Source organism: Ochotona princeps, chromosome 17 (genome assembly GCF_030435755.1).
Source record: "Ochotona princeps isolate mOchPri1 chromosome 17, mOchPri1.hap1, whole genome shotgun sequence".
Taxonomy (NCBI): domain Eukaryota; kingdom Metazoa; phylum Chordata; class Mammalia; order Lagomorpha; family Ochotonidae; genus Ochotona; species Ochotona princeps.
In genome coordinates, this window is record NC_080848.1 from 17,782,841 (window position 1) to 17,797,626 (window position 14,786).

General features: G+C 48.2%; 1 protein-coding gene across 3 annotated transcripts; it reads right to left on the reverse strand.

The window, feature by feature from the left end:
* Nucleotides 1-777: 777 nt before the first annotated feature.
* MSL1 (MSL complex subunit 1) lies at nt 778-11,546 on the reverse strand. 3 transcript variants are annotated; one of them, XM_004591167.3, is made up of 9 exons: nt 10,008-11,546; nt 7,373-7,596; nt 6,038-6,420; nt 4,065-4,112; nt 3,544-3,608; nt 2,596-2,663; nt 2,129-2,253; nt 1,890-1,962; nt 778-1,135 (listed from the first exon to the last, which is right to left on the reverse strand). In XM_004591167.3, the coding sequence occupies exons 1-9, from the start codon at nt 10,773-10,775 to the stop codon at nt 1,045-1,047; spliced, it is 1,845 nt and encodes a 614-aa protein (XP_004591224.1). In that variant the 5' UTR covers nt 10,776-11,546; the 3' UTR covers nt 778-1,044. The 3 variants fall into 3 exon arrangements, with proteins under 3 accessions (XP_004591224.1, XP_058531204.1, XP_036352085.1); XM_058675221.1 differs by lacking the exon at nt 10,008-11,546 and adding an exon at nt 8,593-8,828; XM_036496192.2 differs by lacking the exon at nt 4,065-4,112 and having other exon boundaries at nt 10,008-11,541.
* Nucleotides 11,547-14,786: the final 3,240 nt, after the last annotated feature.

Here is a 14,786-nt window from a genome sequence, read left to right on the forward strand (position 1 = left end):
CTAGATAGTTAATAGGGATCTTTCAGAGACCAAAGTGGCCTGGGAGTGCTGTCATGAAATAGTTTCTTAAACAAAATGGGGGCAGGGAAGGGGGACCAAAACGGCACACTTACAAAATCATTTTTCCAAAGTGAATGGAGAAGTATGTTAGGTACATCTGCTTCAAAACAGACATTTGCCAGCCAAAGGACCAATGTTTCCTCCCCCTCTCACCCAGAGCTCTGAAAATTATAATCCTTGAGAAGCGATGTGACACATAGACACCTACCTATACAGGTTCTGTGGCATGCATTTCCAAGTGCCAACTGCTCGTTTAGCACTATAACCTTTCTGATACTAACCATCCCCACTGTATTCTCCAGAAATTTTATTTTCTGAAGGGTGGAGAAATAATTCAGTTACCCATTAACTAAGAAAATAATCACAAACACCCCTTCCTACATGGGTATATCAGAGAATAATCTTCAGAGAAAACCTGGCTTTTCAGATATTCACCTAACAACAATCTCCTTTCTACTCTGAAGACTAACTTTCTTCATCACTTCAGCTGTTATTCCTGATCTGGTCCTAAAGCTCATGGTGAGGTTCTTTTGCTTCTTTTTATTTTAGGGTAAAACCACTATAATCCCAACGATGAGGTGAGCATTCCAAGGTGAAAAGAGTGCCATGCAGGCACACTCCAGCAGCAAGAATTGCTTCATCTTTGATGTGTTCCCTGGAGACAGCCACTCTACCGCTTTAACAAATGTAAAGAAGTAGACCCCTGAAACTTCCAAATCTGCTATTATGCAAATTTTACTTGAGAGTTCATTTTCCCACAAAGGGAAAAGAAATCTCAATCATCTTCCATAATTCACAATTAGTCCAATGAAAGTTCTGGTGAAATCAGTGACGAAGAAACAAAACAAACTCAAGGGGGTATGAAAGGGCATTACCAGCGAATGACAACGCATAGGACACAGGTCACATACACAGGTCTCTGCCACTCTCTGGGAATGGCATGCTACAACTATCTGAAGACAGGGCTCATTCTTGCCAGCACAGCTATTTCCTACACGTCCGGTGAGGTGTTTGCTTCTTCTGGATCTCCAACCTGCATCGACTACGCTCATCCAACCAGGGCAGCTCAAAATTCCTGGCAAAAAAAAAAAAAAAAGGATGAGGAAATCAACTTGTAAGACTAAAAGAGAGTCGGGCCCGGCGGCGTGGCCTAGCGGCTAAAGTCCTCGCCTTGAAAGCCCCGGGATCCCATATGGGCGCCGGTTCTAATCCCGGCAGCTCCACTTCCCATCCAGCTCCCTGCTTGTGGCCTGGGAGAGCAGTTGAGGACGGCCCAATGCATTGGGACACTGCACCCGCGTGGGAGACCCGGAAGAGGTTCCAGGTTCCCGGCATCGGATCGGCGCGCATCGGCCCGTTGCGGCTCACTTGGGGAGTGAATCATCGGATGGAAGATCTTCCTCTCTGTCTCTCCTCCTCTCTGTATATCTGACTGTAATAAAATGAATAAATCTTTAAAAAAAAGACTAAAAGAGAGTCGGTGTGAATGTTAACTGTGACTCCACAAAACTCCTCACCACTACTAATCCCTGATTCCCAAGTTCCCAGTTTGGAGGCTCTTTTCTGCCTCTAAGTCAAACCACAGTCAATACTTTGGAAACAAAGCGAAATAATTATCTATCTGTAATCTAAACAAAACAAAACAAAACAAAAACCCTAATTCCTAGAATGGAACTCTTAGCACAAAAACTGATCACCCAGATAGCCTCACTGTCAAAGAATCAAGGCTACCCCTAAGCCACTTGGTTCCACTTAGTACCTAGACTTCTGTGAAGTCTAAAAGGGAGATTCCTGTTACCTGAGAAGAGCGGAAAATAACTCATACTCACTGTGGAGTTAATTTTGGTAATGGTCGTCCAAATGCTACAACAGGCAAGAAGGGGGTAATCATCAAACTTTCAACTATGGAAGAAAGTCAAATAGGACGTTGTTAGTGATACAGATGGGAAATGTCTAGTAACTACAGCACCCCAGTTCATCCACTCAGAGAAAACTATCCTGGAACCTGTATGTACGCTTTTTCTTTTTTTTTTAAAAAAAATCTGTTTTTTAAGTATGCAAAACTTACCATCATCTGGCTCAGGGAAAAATGAGGTAACCTCGGGCTCAGATTCCTGAATTCCTTTCTTTTTATACATTCTGAGCTGCAGTCGCTGTAAAATTCTTTGTTCCCTGATCCTCTGAATATCCCATCTGGGGAAAACCAGACAAAGAAAACAAATCCAATATTATTGCTTACCCAAAACCTGCCCCATAAAACCAACTCACACAATCCAGACTCCTCTGGAAAGGGTAACAAGAACTGACTGGCTGGTTAGGGCAGAGCTGCTCCGGTGCAGCAGTCCAGATCCCATGTGGGTAGTTCCACATGGGGTGGAAGCAAGGAAAGGCATAAATGAGGAAAAAGAGACCAAATATCTCTACTTATAGCAAGTATCAACCAACCGAGAAGCAGTTGACTTAAGAACTCTGGGATTCTCCACAAGATGGAAACGGACTGTTGTTCCCAGGATGGAGGGACATTTTTAGCCTCACCTTTTCCTTCTCTTCTCATCCAACTCCAGTTTTGCATGCCGCTTTGAAAACACACTGTCATCCAGGTTCTGTGTAAAGAACAGCAGCTGATAAACTATTTATCACTGTTTACCCACATTCACTAACTTCCAGCTCCCAGAAATGTAAAAGTTTTCACCTTCAGATTCTGAGTCTGGTGGTTCCTTGGGTATCTTAATTTCTGGGTAACAGAATCAACAAAAAACATGCTCCTTTCACCACTCCCACCCTCTAAGAATCTTCAAATTTAAAATAATTTCCAAGGTGAAAGATCAAACAGAAACAATCTTGGCATTTACTATAAGCCATTGCTATTTCCATATTTTCTGAAAATATGATTGTAAAACAAAACACACTTTTTAAGAGTCAAATGAGTTTGGAACACATAACTACGTTGTTGAATGGCATACACTAACTTTTCTACTTACAAGAGACTGACCTGTTTTTTGAACACTACCACTACCTGATTACTTTTTTAATCTTTTAACCATTCTAGATCTGAGTTTTCTCCCATATAAAATGAAGGCAGCTGGCAGTCTAGTAATGAAGACATCTATGTCCCCATCAGAGTACTTGGGTTTAATACCTGACTCTGCCTTCTGACTCCAGCCTCTGCAAATACAGACCCCAAGGAGCTGGGTCCCTGCAATTCATGAGGTAGACCTGGATTGTGTTCCTGGCTTCAGCCCCAACTGGGGGCTACTGTAGGCCTTGGGGGAGTGAACCAATAGGTGGATGAGAGTATTCTCTCTTCCTCTCTCTCTTAAATAAGTAAATAAAAACCAGTTGGATTAGATAATCTCTCAAGTTGCTTGCTGGCCTCAAAGTTGCATTTAACCTGTCCACAGGATCCTGTTATTTTCCAGTCACACACCCCTCTGTCCTATTCAGTTTCTCATTCCCTTCCATTGATATCTTTTGGGTACCTACCTCCAGAAGGTCTGAAGGATTTGGGTCCCTTAGAGGCTCTACTGGATGGTCTCTCCAAGAAGGAACTGAAAAAAAGAGAAAAAGAACAAGAGAGGGAGGAGGGGGTGGAGCCACCTTTAAATTCAAAGTTGAACAACCTTCCAACTATTCACTAGGTCAAGAGGTCTCTCCCCAGAAAGACAGAGTTATTAAGTGATAGAAATCCAATCTCTGGCCTCACCTGAAGCCATTTTCAGTGTCCTTGCTATGGTATTAAACAACCTAAAATGCCATTGGAGTCTGCCAAACTCAGGATCACAAAAAAAAAAGCCCTAAGCCAATACCTGACAATTCATAAATGGATGCTATTGCAGTTCCTGAAAAACAACTGAAATGTGTTGTCATTTGGAAGGCTACGGGAGTGCCATTGATCACTCACTCTCCCACATCCATCCAGTGGATGGGGAACGCAGCTCTCAACCGTCCACCACCCCACCTACCCCCATCCCAGGCCCAGCCAGCACAGTTCCTATTCTACTCACCAGCCAAGACTGAAGTTTCTCCTGCAACACTTGATGGCATCAGACACCCTAAATAATGCAGGAAAGAAGAATCATCTCAGTGTAAAAAAGAAAAAAAGTCCATACCCAAAATGGAGGAAAGGATCATCACTGAAGTTCTCACTAGCAAGCCATTTTGTTTTTTGAGTCCTTCTATTGAGAATTTCTCTCTTGGGGGAGGGGCAGAGGGAACAACAGACAAAAGAAAAGAAAATAAGCCCACCACTTTTTTTTTTTTTACACTGAGACGACTTCTTTTCTTCATTATTTAGGGTGGTTTCCCTGCAACAGCTGATGGCCAAGGATATCAAACCTTAAACTCAGAACATGGCAGGTGAGTAAAAGTTGACCCTATTTTTCAAATAAAATATCAGTGTTCTCAAAACTTACAGATGAAGTCTTCTTTAACAGCTCCCTCCTCCCTCCAAACAAACTACCTTGCTGGTCCAGCCTGAACAACATGCACAAAGACTTTGGCTACCTTAGACTAAGCCATTGAGATTTCCTCGAGATAGGGGCATCAAGAATTAGGATCCACACGTTCATCCACAACTCAAGCTCCACAAGGGGCTAGGAGCTACCCAGTCAGACTCATTCGGACTGTTATGCCCACAAATCTCAGAGGTGTTTGGAATTTTCTGTGCTAGGGCAGACAGTTTTCAAAAACAGCCAGTCACACAGAACAGGTCTGGACCAAGCCATTTCCCAATCCCAGATGGAAAGTTGCTTCACAGTTTCTCTCAAGATGTTACACAGCATTGCCATGGCAGCAAAAAGGTTAAGCACATGAAGGATGAACTTGTTCAACTGATTGAACCAACAAAAAATCTGAATCTAGATCAGGATCCTGGTCTATCTCATGTACTCAAAGGTGAGGCCAAATGAATCTTAGATAATTAAAAAGAGTAATCTATCTCTGCCACTTAGCTGCATCACCAGAAGAGCCAAACAAAGCCTGGAAAATGCTCTTGTCTTACTGGAATGGATTCCCATCCCTGTTAAGGCAAGACACAGTGACAGAAACTTGGGGCTGCAGCTCGATCCAAGAAGGCTTTCCCCATTAGCCCAGAACACCCACAGTGACTGTCATAGACTAATAGATGATGGAAGGCACACTCCAGTTACGGGTTGATGTAGGAGATAGGGGAGCATCTCTGTGTGGAAGCCATAAAGAAAAAAAAAAAGGAAATCAAATAAAAGGGGGGAGGAAATGACCAAGGTCCCACACCCCATACCCTCCCCAAGCAGCTCAGATATCCCAAGATAGTCCTTATTGTTTGAAAAATAGTTTGTAGACCATTTTATTTAAATATATGAACAACCAATGGGCTACTGCAATCCAAGTGAACTCTCCACATTTTAGAACCTGTGTGAAGTATAGGAAGATAAAGTAAGACTGTTGGTCTTTGGCAGATTCCTCCTGCCCCCCAGACCGGGACATAGAGATACAGATAAATGTTTATATAGTTAAAGAGCGGAGGCCCAAGTGAACTTCCCCACCCCAAGCTGGCTCCCCAACCCAAAAATTATCATTGGCCCCTGAGAACACCCAAAGACCACCCTCCCAGGTTTCACACAGTATCAATTGCAGGAACAGTCGTGCATGGCAAAGTATAAGTTCTATGCATTTCACAGCACAGAAAACCCTTCTTTCAGAGGGCATGCAAGTTGCCGGAGATTACACACCCCCAAGTCTGGTGCTCTTGTGATGAGCAACTTACTGGCAAACACATCTCCCAGTGTTGTAAGCAGGCAAAACACATTGAGCACATTTTGCTGTAATTCCATCTATTTGCAATGCCTGCACAGTGTCTGTCTGTGGCTGTTAACTTACTCATTCTTGACAGAACTCTGCTTTATTGATTGTACTTTTTAAAAATGCCAAAGGCATTTTCACACTTGTTAGCTTGACCGCCACCACTAGGGTATAAGAGCAAGTGTTCTCTATGCCTTACTTGCTACAGTCTCCTCCTTCTTTGGAGAGGATTCCCGTAATGGTAACGGTGATGGGGGAGGCTGGTGCCAACGACACAAATACATTTCTGTAGTGGAAAGGTACGGCAAATCTTCTATCTCACTTGAGAAGGCCTTCTCCTTGGGATGGGTGCTGGATCCCTTCTGGGGAGTAGAGAGTCTTGGTGGGGTGTCCACTGAAGACCGGGGCTTTTCTGGGGTTTCTTGGCTCCTCAATTCACGTCTACAAACAGTTTCTGATAAGGAACCACAGGGTTCCTCTTTAATGGGAGAGTGCTTAGGAGTTTTTGTTTTGACTTTTGAAAATTCAGGAGCCAGCTTTTTAACAGGAGTCTTTCTTTCTGTACTTCCAAATGGGGATTTCCTATTAGATAGGGAAGAAAACATTATGAAAACTTATTCACTCTTACACAAAATCTGATATGAGTACATTTAGGGACAAGACGGCTAGCTCGCTCTCTTGTTCCACAATAACTAGTATTCAGATACCTGAAATAAGCGGTGCTCATCTGGAAATCATCAGCTCATGCTCAAGAGTGTTCAGAATACGCCCTTCTTAGTCAACATTTGCTGAACCAATTTCCATGCGTAAGAATCCCTAGTAGTATTTGTTGTCTGCTAAAGATTCCTGTTGTATTCAACACTTTAACCAACACTACTCTGTGCCACCTATTTCACTGTCAGCCCAACATTGCTCTAGTTTGCCTCCCACCTTTGTACCATGCCAGTTACAATCCCTCAGTCTTTCCTCCTAGCTGCCTGCTGCTGACTCTCCTGCCTCTGCCCAGACACCACCTCCTTGCCACGCCACCAACCTAAATTCTATGCCTTTTTCAAGATCCCTCTCTTTATTAAAATTTCACAGTACTAACATTATTTTTTAATATCCCTGAATCTTACAAAATTTCATTTGCATCTGTGTCATGTATCTGCATGTCTCACCGCTTTTGAATTCTGAGTTTTCAAAACTCAATTGCCCATCCTTACAGTCTAACTTCTTTCTGTTCAAATTCTGTCTTTTTCTACTGGTGCCTACCATAGCACTTCATATCTCTTAACTTGAAGGGACCTGCTCTAGTCTGAAACTCGGTCACATTTGTTGCCTATTCTCTTTATGATGTATTTCGCATTCTAAAAACACTACTGTGATCAAGCTGTTAGTTCCTAACAGACTTTTATAGCCTGCTCAAGAATTCTCAGATGAATGAGAATTTGTAATTCAGGCTATGGTTACTAAAAAATCCAATCCTAAGTCCCAGGCCCTTCCTTGCAGTCACCAGTAACCAGTGTCCAGAGTGTAACAGTCATCAGCACACCTTTTGTGTCCCTTTCCACTCCGCCCGCATGAGAAGGGCTTGGGAGGCAGAGTCTGGGATGTCTCAGAAAGCTCCGGCTGGCACTCCAGTTTAATTTTCTCAGATAGCTCTGCTTCCTCTCTCTCTTCAGTCTCATAGCCCTGAAACAGCTTGTGCCTTTCTTTCTCGTTATCCTTCTTTACCAGCTGCATCCGCCTTTCCATGCGTTCAATCCGAGCAAGGAGCTAAAAGAGAGAATGGCAAAGTGTAAACTTAGAACACAAAAAATTAAATGCAGGTACTTGGCCCCATTTAAAATAATCAGTACAGTCCTCCCTCTCTCTGTGGATTACATTAACCCAACTCATTTCTTACTGGCAGACTTCAACCTGAATATCTTTACTTAAATATACTGGGGAAAACAAGGTACATCTTTTAAACCTAGATGGCAAGGGACAACACTGGGGAATGAGCTTCTTCTTCTGAAAGACTCTCTCTACCAAGAGGGCCCATACAGAAATTTTAATGACAGCATCTCTACTACTGCTAACATGTGGTAGCTGGGAGTTTCTAAAATTTACCTTACATACCTGCATACTTTTTTGAGAGCCCCTAGGGCTGTCCAAATCCTAACCTCTCTACTTCTATTCAAAAACTATACATTATCATGGCAAGGTCAGTATACCAGGAGGTAATCAAGAGTTCCTATAGTAACATTAAGAATGGCAGTGTTATCTTAAAGGGTTGAATGTGTGCAGGCATGGTGGGGTTACTTCCAAAACAACGAGCATCCATTTGAAAAAACTCTAACAAAAGTCAGTGGCCCACAAACCTCAACAATTATGACATATACCTATCCCTTCACGTTTTAGATAACAGAAAAAAGTTATACCTATTTATCTAAATATTGATGAAAATCGAATTCCTTTAATTCTAATTAAAAGGGAGGGCTATATAATGAAACAGAAAATGGAAGTCTAGTATCATGGAAAACTTCAGAATCAATTTAGTTTTGAGGAAAGGTGCCAATTGTGCCACTTAGACTCTAAGAGTTCTATCTGGGTTAGGCAGTGATATTAATGCTGCCTTAATTACATGCATTACATAGATTTCAGCTGAAACCAAACAACCGGAATAAGAGAAAACAAGTAAGCAACACTTAAGACTGCAATACACAACACAAGCAGTGAATGCCAAGTTCACCCTGACACACCATCCTTCATTCACTCCAGTTTTCTTACCCAGGAAAGCCTGCCAAAAGGGGCATGACCTCAAGAACTGAACAGAAGCCTCCACATTGAGCAGAGACGTCTCTGTCAGCCATCCTCTCGCTTCACCTCCTTATATCTGGTTTGATTCACAGTCTTAGCACTATTTCACCACGGGCTGTGGTTGACATTTCCTTGATTTCTTCTCCTTTACTGGTCTCACCCCTCAGCACCATGTATGGAGGTGCTCTGTTGTAATTACAGTACCCTCGCTCCCCTAGACTGCAGTACAGTAGCTGAGCAGTGCACCTCCATGTTGAGTAACTTCCACAAATCAACACCCTGACATATTTTCAGGAGCCCTTCTCCAGGTCCCAGCCCACCTTGCAGAATGGATTTGCCACAAAAACAGCCACCTGATGCGATTCATTTAAAAAGCAAACACAGTGAATAACCCTCAGCTCCCTTGCTCAGTCCTTGACAAGAAACAGAAAGAGAGAAAGAGAGACAGAGATATCGCTGCAGCCTGAATACAATTGTAGAAACCGTGTTTATTTTTAGGCAGCTGTAAGGTAGCAAAACACAGTAATAACCCACCACCTCAGCGTCCCTGATATCCAAAGGAACATGTCTTCATGCAGAGGTGCCCTTAACCACTGCTGCAGCACAAAACAAGCCTGCGGATTCACACTCCTCAGAAGCAGACAAAATAAGAAATAACCTCCACACTACCTCAGGATTCTAAAGCAAGGATTTGGTGTGTGCTGCGGGGAGCTTCTACTTAACACACTCGATAAACTGACTTTCCCCACAGTCCTTAAAAAACCTTCCCGCTTCACACTCTGAGGCACCTGCATATGTTTTCTACCTTAGATGACTACTAGAAACTGTCAGGGAGCCAAGACAGCGCTCTTAGAGCACTAAATTGCCATTCCACAGCAATCACTTCCATCCTTCCGCCCGCCACAGGGACTCCGACCCTCCTAGCTGAAGATCTTGCAGCGGCTCCTACAGCAACAGCTGCTAAGCCCCTCTCCTCCACAACGAATTTCCAACAACAGCTCTTGAACCATTCCATAAAGCTACCACCGAGGCACAGCATCCTTGCATTTTTGAACCTCTCGCACATCAGCTCGTCTTCTACTCTATACAGTCTTTCCCAGAAGTCTCGAGCTGTCATTTTAAATTAACCCTTTGGCCCCTGGGCCTCCCCTCCCCCACCCCACCCTCTCCCTGGGAGCTTGCCCTTTAACCCTTCATCCAAGCCAATGAGTGGGCGAGCCGGGCTCCCAACGACCCAGCATCCATGATACCCCTAGGCTGGGAGCCAAGCTCCTCTGACCCCTTAACCGAGGGGGTACACCTGGGCTTCCTCCAGCACCCCCCCTTCCCCCGGGCATGCGCACAACTCGCTCCTCGTCCCGAAAGCAGATTAACCCCTCCCGTACCGTGTCTCTCTCGGCCTTGAGCTCCTCGATCTCCTTTTCCTTGGCCTGCAGCTGCTGCTGCTGCTGCTCAATGAGGTCCAATTGCAGTAGAAGGATCTGTTTGAGGCAGGCGGCCTGACTGGAGGCTCCTGAGCCGCCGCCACCTCCAAGAGGGCTCTTCCTCACACTCTTCCATCGGCCCTCGCTGGCCGCCAGGCTCCCGGCGGTGGCGGTGGGTGCCAGAGGTGGAGGCCCGGGTAGAGGTAGTGGGGGGGGTCCCGTCGGGTCCGAGGCGGTGGCAGCTGGAGAAGCCGCCCCACCCTTGTCCCCAGCCCAGGGCGTAGGCTCTTTGGCCGCCGCCACGAGAGAGCCCGTCTGAATGGGCAAGACCGCCTGATACTTGGGCCGGGGGCTGCAGCCGCCTCCGGCCGCGGCTGGCTCCCCGCCAATGCCGGCTTGCTTGGTGGCTGGGGGCGGACAGGGCAAGGGCACCGAACCGCCCCAGCTCTCTTCCTGCTGCCCAGGGGCCGCCCCGGCCGGCAGTAACAAGCCCCGGCCCTTGCCGCCGCAGCCCGCCGGGGAAGGCGCGGGGCTCCCGCCCTGGGCGGAGGCCAGCGGGGGGCCCGGCTCCTTGAGCTTACGGTGCCGGGGGAGGAAGTGGGCTTCGGCCGCCCCGGGCTCGTCCTCAGGGCCACCCAGCGCCGCAGCCCGCTCGTAGTCCAGTCGCTGCTCAGGGTTGCCGCCGGCAGGCGCCGCGGCCGCCTTGAACACTGCGGATCTCATGGTCATAGTGGTCCGGAGCAGCGCCGGGGACCGAGACGGAGTAGGGGGTGGGGAAGGGGCGAGGTGCGGGGGGTCGAGGACGGAGGAGGGGGAGGGGAGTTTGGCGGGCTCGCCTCAGCAGCGCGGCAGCAGGCCTCCGCTAGCGCGGCTCCTCCGGGGCCTGGGCGCCATCCCGCCGGCGTGCGGAGAAGTGGAGGCCGCGGCTGAGGCCCGCCGCCGGCCCATGGGGGCCTCGCCGCCGCCTCTGCTGCCGCCGCCGCCTTCGCCTCAGAGGCAGGAGCTCGCACCCAGCCGCCCCCGAGCTCATCCCCGGAGCTCGCTTTCGGCCCCCCCTGGCCCGGCCGGGCCCGCCTCGTCTCCCCACCCCACACCCCCCTTCCCCGCCCCGGCCCCCCGCCCCGGAGCTCGCCTCAGCCGCCCCGAGCCTCCATTTTTCCCCCCCTTTCCTCCTCAGAAGAGGGTGGGAGGGATGGATCCGCCCAAAGCCCTCCTACTCCGGGAGGGGGCCCCTCTGTCGCCACCCCTGGGGGGTCTCCGCAGCTCGGGGTCCCCCTCCCCCACAGCCACCCCCAGTGCTTCAGCGTTTCCCTTTAAAAAAACGGAGCCGCTCGGAGCCGCCACCGCCGCAGCCGCCGCGGCCGGAGCGCGCATGCGCCACGAGGGAAGCGGGCGGGAGCGCCCCGGGGGCGACGAGGAGGGAGGCGGGCCGCGCTATTGTGAAAGGGGCTGCGGCCGCCTCGTGGGGGGGCGGGGAAGGGGCCGCAGGGGCCGGCGAGGGGAGGCCCGAGATGAGGGGGCGAGGACCGAGGAGCGCGCGCGGAGGAGCGGGGTGAAGGTGGGCTGCCAAGGGAGGGGCAAGCGGGAGAGGGTCAGGAAGAAACAAGGGCGAGGGCGGCCGAGGGGAGCTGGGGAATGCGGAGGCGCCCCGGGAGAAAGCCGCGGGAGAGCAGGGAGGGAGGGAGGGAGGGAGGAAGAAGGCCGCCGAAGGCAGAGGCGCCGTTGGTGGCAGCCCTTTCCGGAGCACCTTGGCCACGCACGCGGCCCGCGCCGGCCCCAGCTCCCCGCACGCCTCCTGGATCAGTCAGGATCCTGGCTACCCCGAGTAGCTCTGGTGGCGTAGAATTCTGACCCCGCCACCTCAGTGCTCCCCGCAGCCCCACACTAGCGTGGGAGAGAATGAAGTTCTTTGTCTCTGAGGATCCGGACCAGAACTTGTAGTCCCCGGAGCGGGGCAGACCCACCGAGTCTGCTGCCCAGGGAGTTGTTGCCACAGCCTCCTTGGCAGGAGGTGGTGCCAACTGCACAGAGTTCCCTCCCGCAGGCTGTCCGCCAGCTACCCGAGGCCTGTTCTGGAAGGGGTTCATGGAGGAAATCTCTGGAAGTTGGAGGGACTTCGGTCTTTGCAGGGTAATAGGAATACTTAAGGGAATTCTCTGTCGAGCATTTCCTCCTATTGTTCCGTGTTCATTTTATGGCCCAGCGACTTTAGCCAACAAGTGCTCACTGAATTTCTCCAGCGAAGAAGTTTGAGTTAAGCCTTAATTGTTTTTCTTTTCTGTCCGAGGTGTGTTTTTGTAAAATATAAATGGAGATGGAGAAGACCAACATTCTGTGGTCTGGTGTAAAAAACTTCTAATTAAAGCTGTGTCTCTGCCTTGAACAAAATGGGTTGTGAGTGTATGCAGAAATCAAGAGGACTCCAGCCCTCTTCCATCCACTGTTCACTCCCTCACAGCAGCCGGGGCTAGGGCTGGGCCAGTTCAAAGCCAGGACCTTCATGTGGGGTCTCCCACGTGGGCACAAGGGGCCCAAGCACTTGGCCAGATACCTGAGCAGAGATTTGGATTGGAGTGTGGCAATATGGCATATCAGGCAGAGGTTTAACTGGCTACCTCACAAAGTCGCACACTACCTGTTTTGCTCTATGTTGCCAAATCCCAGATTTGAAATCCTTCCTGAACTCAACCCAATTCCAAAGTTTCCAATTGCTGAGCATTCAGATGCAACTGGACATCTAAAAAGTCTTCTCAAACTTCTAAAATTGTCCCCACCCAAATCCTGCTTCTACAGGATTCTCTTTCCCTGCCACCCTATAACCTGTCCATGCATCCTACTGCCCTTCAGTATGTGTATCGGAAATCCTACACATGGCCAAAAACACAACTTCCACTTTAGTGTAAGACACTTTCAAGTTGCAGTACCCTTGTAATTGGCCTCTATGTTTCAACCTTTGTGATCTACTTAAGTTGGCTCTCAGCGACCATATGGATTGGGTGAAATGTGCATGATGTGATCAGATGCTCTTTGCTCAAAACCCCTTACTGGCTTCCCCAGACTCCTGGGAATGACCTGTAGGATCCACCCCATCCACCAGCACAGCTGTGACTCCTGGGCCTCCAGCTCCTGCCTCAGGCCCACTGTCTGTATCCTCACACATGTGTCTGCTTGGGACCTTCCACATGTTCTTCGCTCCACTTGGATTCTTTTTCAAACTTAAAATATCCACCCAACTTTCCTCCTCATTTCTGAATGCTCTCTTCTAAAATGTCATCCTTTCAGTGATACGATTTGGTCACACCAACGGAAGAAGCTCTCAACCCCTTCCAAATTCTCTTCCCCTTTTTGGCTTTATCTTTCTCCATGGAATTCCCTACTGACTCATAGCAGTTCACTTGGTTCATGGTCCTTCCCAGCTAGAGTCCTATTTTGCTTCATGCTCTGGCCTCATTATCTAAAATCACACAGTGGCATCAGGCTGGCATCTGTTAAGTACTCACGATTGAAAGACAAATGAGGACCTGATACAATAGTTCGATTGCTAAATCCTCACCTTGCAAGCACCAGGATTCCATATGGGCACCCGTTCATGTCCCAGCTGCCCCACTTCTCATCTAGTTCCCTGCTTGTGGCCTGGGAAAGTAAAACATGGCCCAAAACCTTGGCCCCTCTGCACCCCCATGGGAGATGCAGAGAAAGCTCCTGGTTTTGGACCAACTTGGCTCCAGTTACCACTGTGGCCATTTGGGAAGTGAACCAGTGGATGGAAGATCTTTGTCTCTCCTTTTCTCTGCAAATCAATCTTTCCAATAAAAAAAAGAAATTTTAATTAATCTTTAAAAAGACTAAATGAGCTGTCCAGCTATAGTAAAAAAGCATCTACCCTCAACCTTTAGCTTGGTTGAGGTTGGCAGCCATGTTATACTAATGGTATATATTTTTTAAAAATAGTGAAACCTGGGCCAAGCACAGTGGCCGTGCAAGCACCAGAATCCCATATGGCCGCTGCGTCATGTCCAACTACTCCACTTCCCATCCAACTCCCTGCTTGTGGCCTGGGAAAGCAGTGGAGGACGACCCAAACCCTTGGGACCCTGTACCTGTGTGGGAGACCCAGAGGAGGCTCTGGCTCCTAGCTTTGAATCTGCTCGGCTTTGGCTATTGCAGCCGCTTGAGGAGTGAACCAGCAGATGGAAAATCATTATCTGTCCTTCTCTCTGTGTATCTACCTTTCCAATAAAAAATCTTAAAAAAAAAAAGTAGTGAAACCTGGGCTTTGTGCTCAAGTTGACGGAGATAGTTCAATAGCTAAATCCTCACCTTGCAAACGCTGGGATCCCATATGGGTGCCGGTCGATATGATGGAAAGAGAGACAGATCTTCTATCCACTTGTTCACTCCCCAAATGGCTGCCAATGGCTACAGCTGACTTGATCAGGAGCCAAGAGCTTCCTCTGGGATTCCCACGCAGGTGCAGGGTCCCAAGGCTTTGGGCCATGCTCTACTGTTTTCCCAGGCCACAAGCAGGGAGCTGGATGAGAGGTGGAGCAACCAGGATACAAACATATAAACTGATGCTCACATGGGATCCTGAGCAATCGTGCCAAGCCTAAATAAATAAATAAATAAATAAGAAAGAAAAGGAAAAAGTGGAAATGAGTTAGCACTAAAACCCAGGTAGTCCAATGAGAGTACATAGACTCCCCATGAGACATGTTAACAACTGCACTAAGGCTTACC

What these genes read in the sequence shown, in the direction of transcription:
- MSL1 (XM_004591167.3), bottom strand. Translation starts at nt 10,775, where the DNA reads ATGACCATGAGATCCGCAGTGTTCAAGGCGGCCGCGGCGCCTGCCGGC. An exon ending in ATCCTTCAGACCTTCTGGAG is followed by an intron (nt 2,664 to 3,543) that starts GTAGGTACCCAA and finishes TTCTTTACACAG; the next exon opens with AACCTGGATGACAGTGTGTT. An exon ending in TTACCAAAATTAACTCCACA is followed by an intron (nt 1,136 to 1,889) that starts GTGAGTATGAGT and finishes TTTTTTTGCCAG; the next exon opens with GAATTTTGAGCTGCCCTGGT.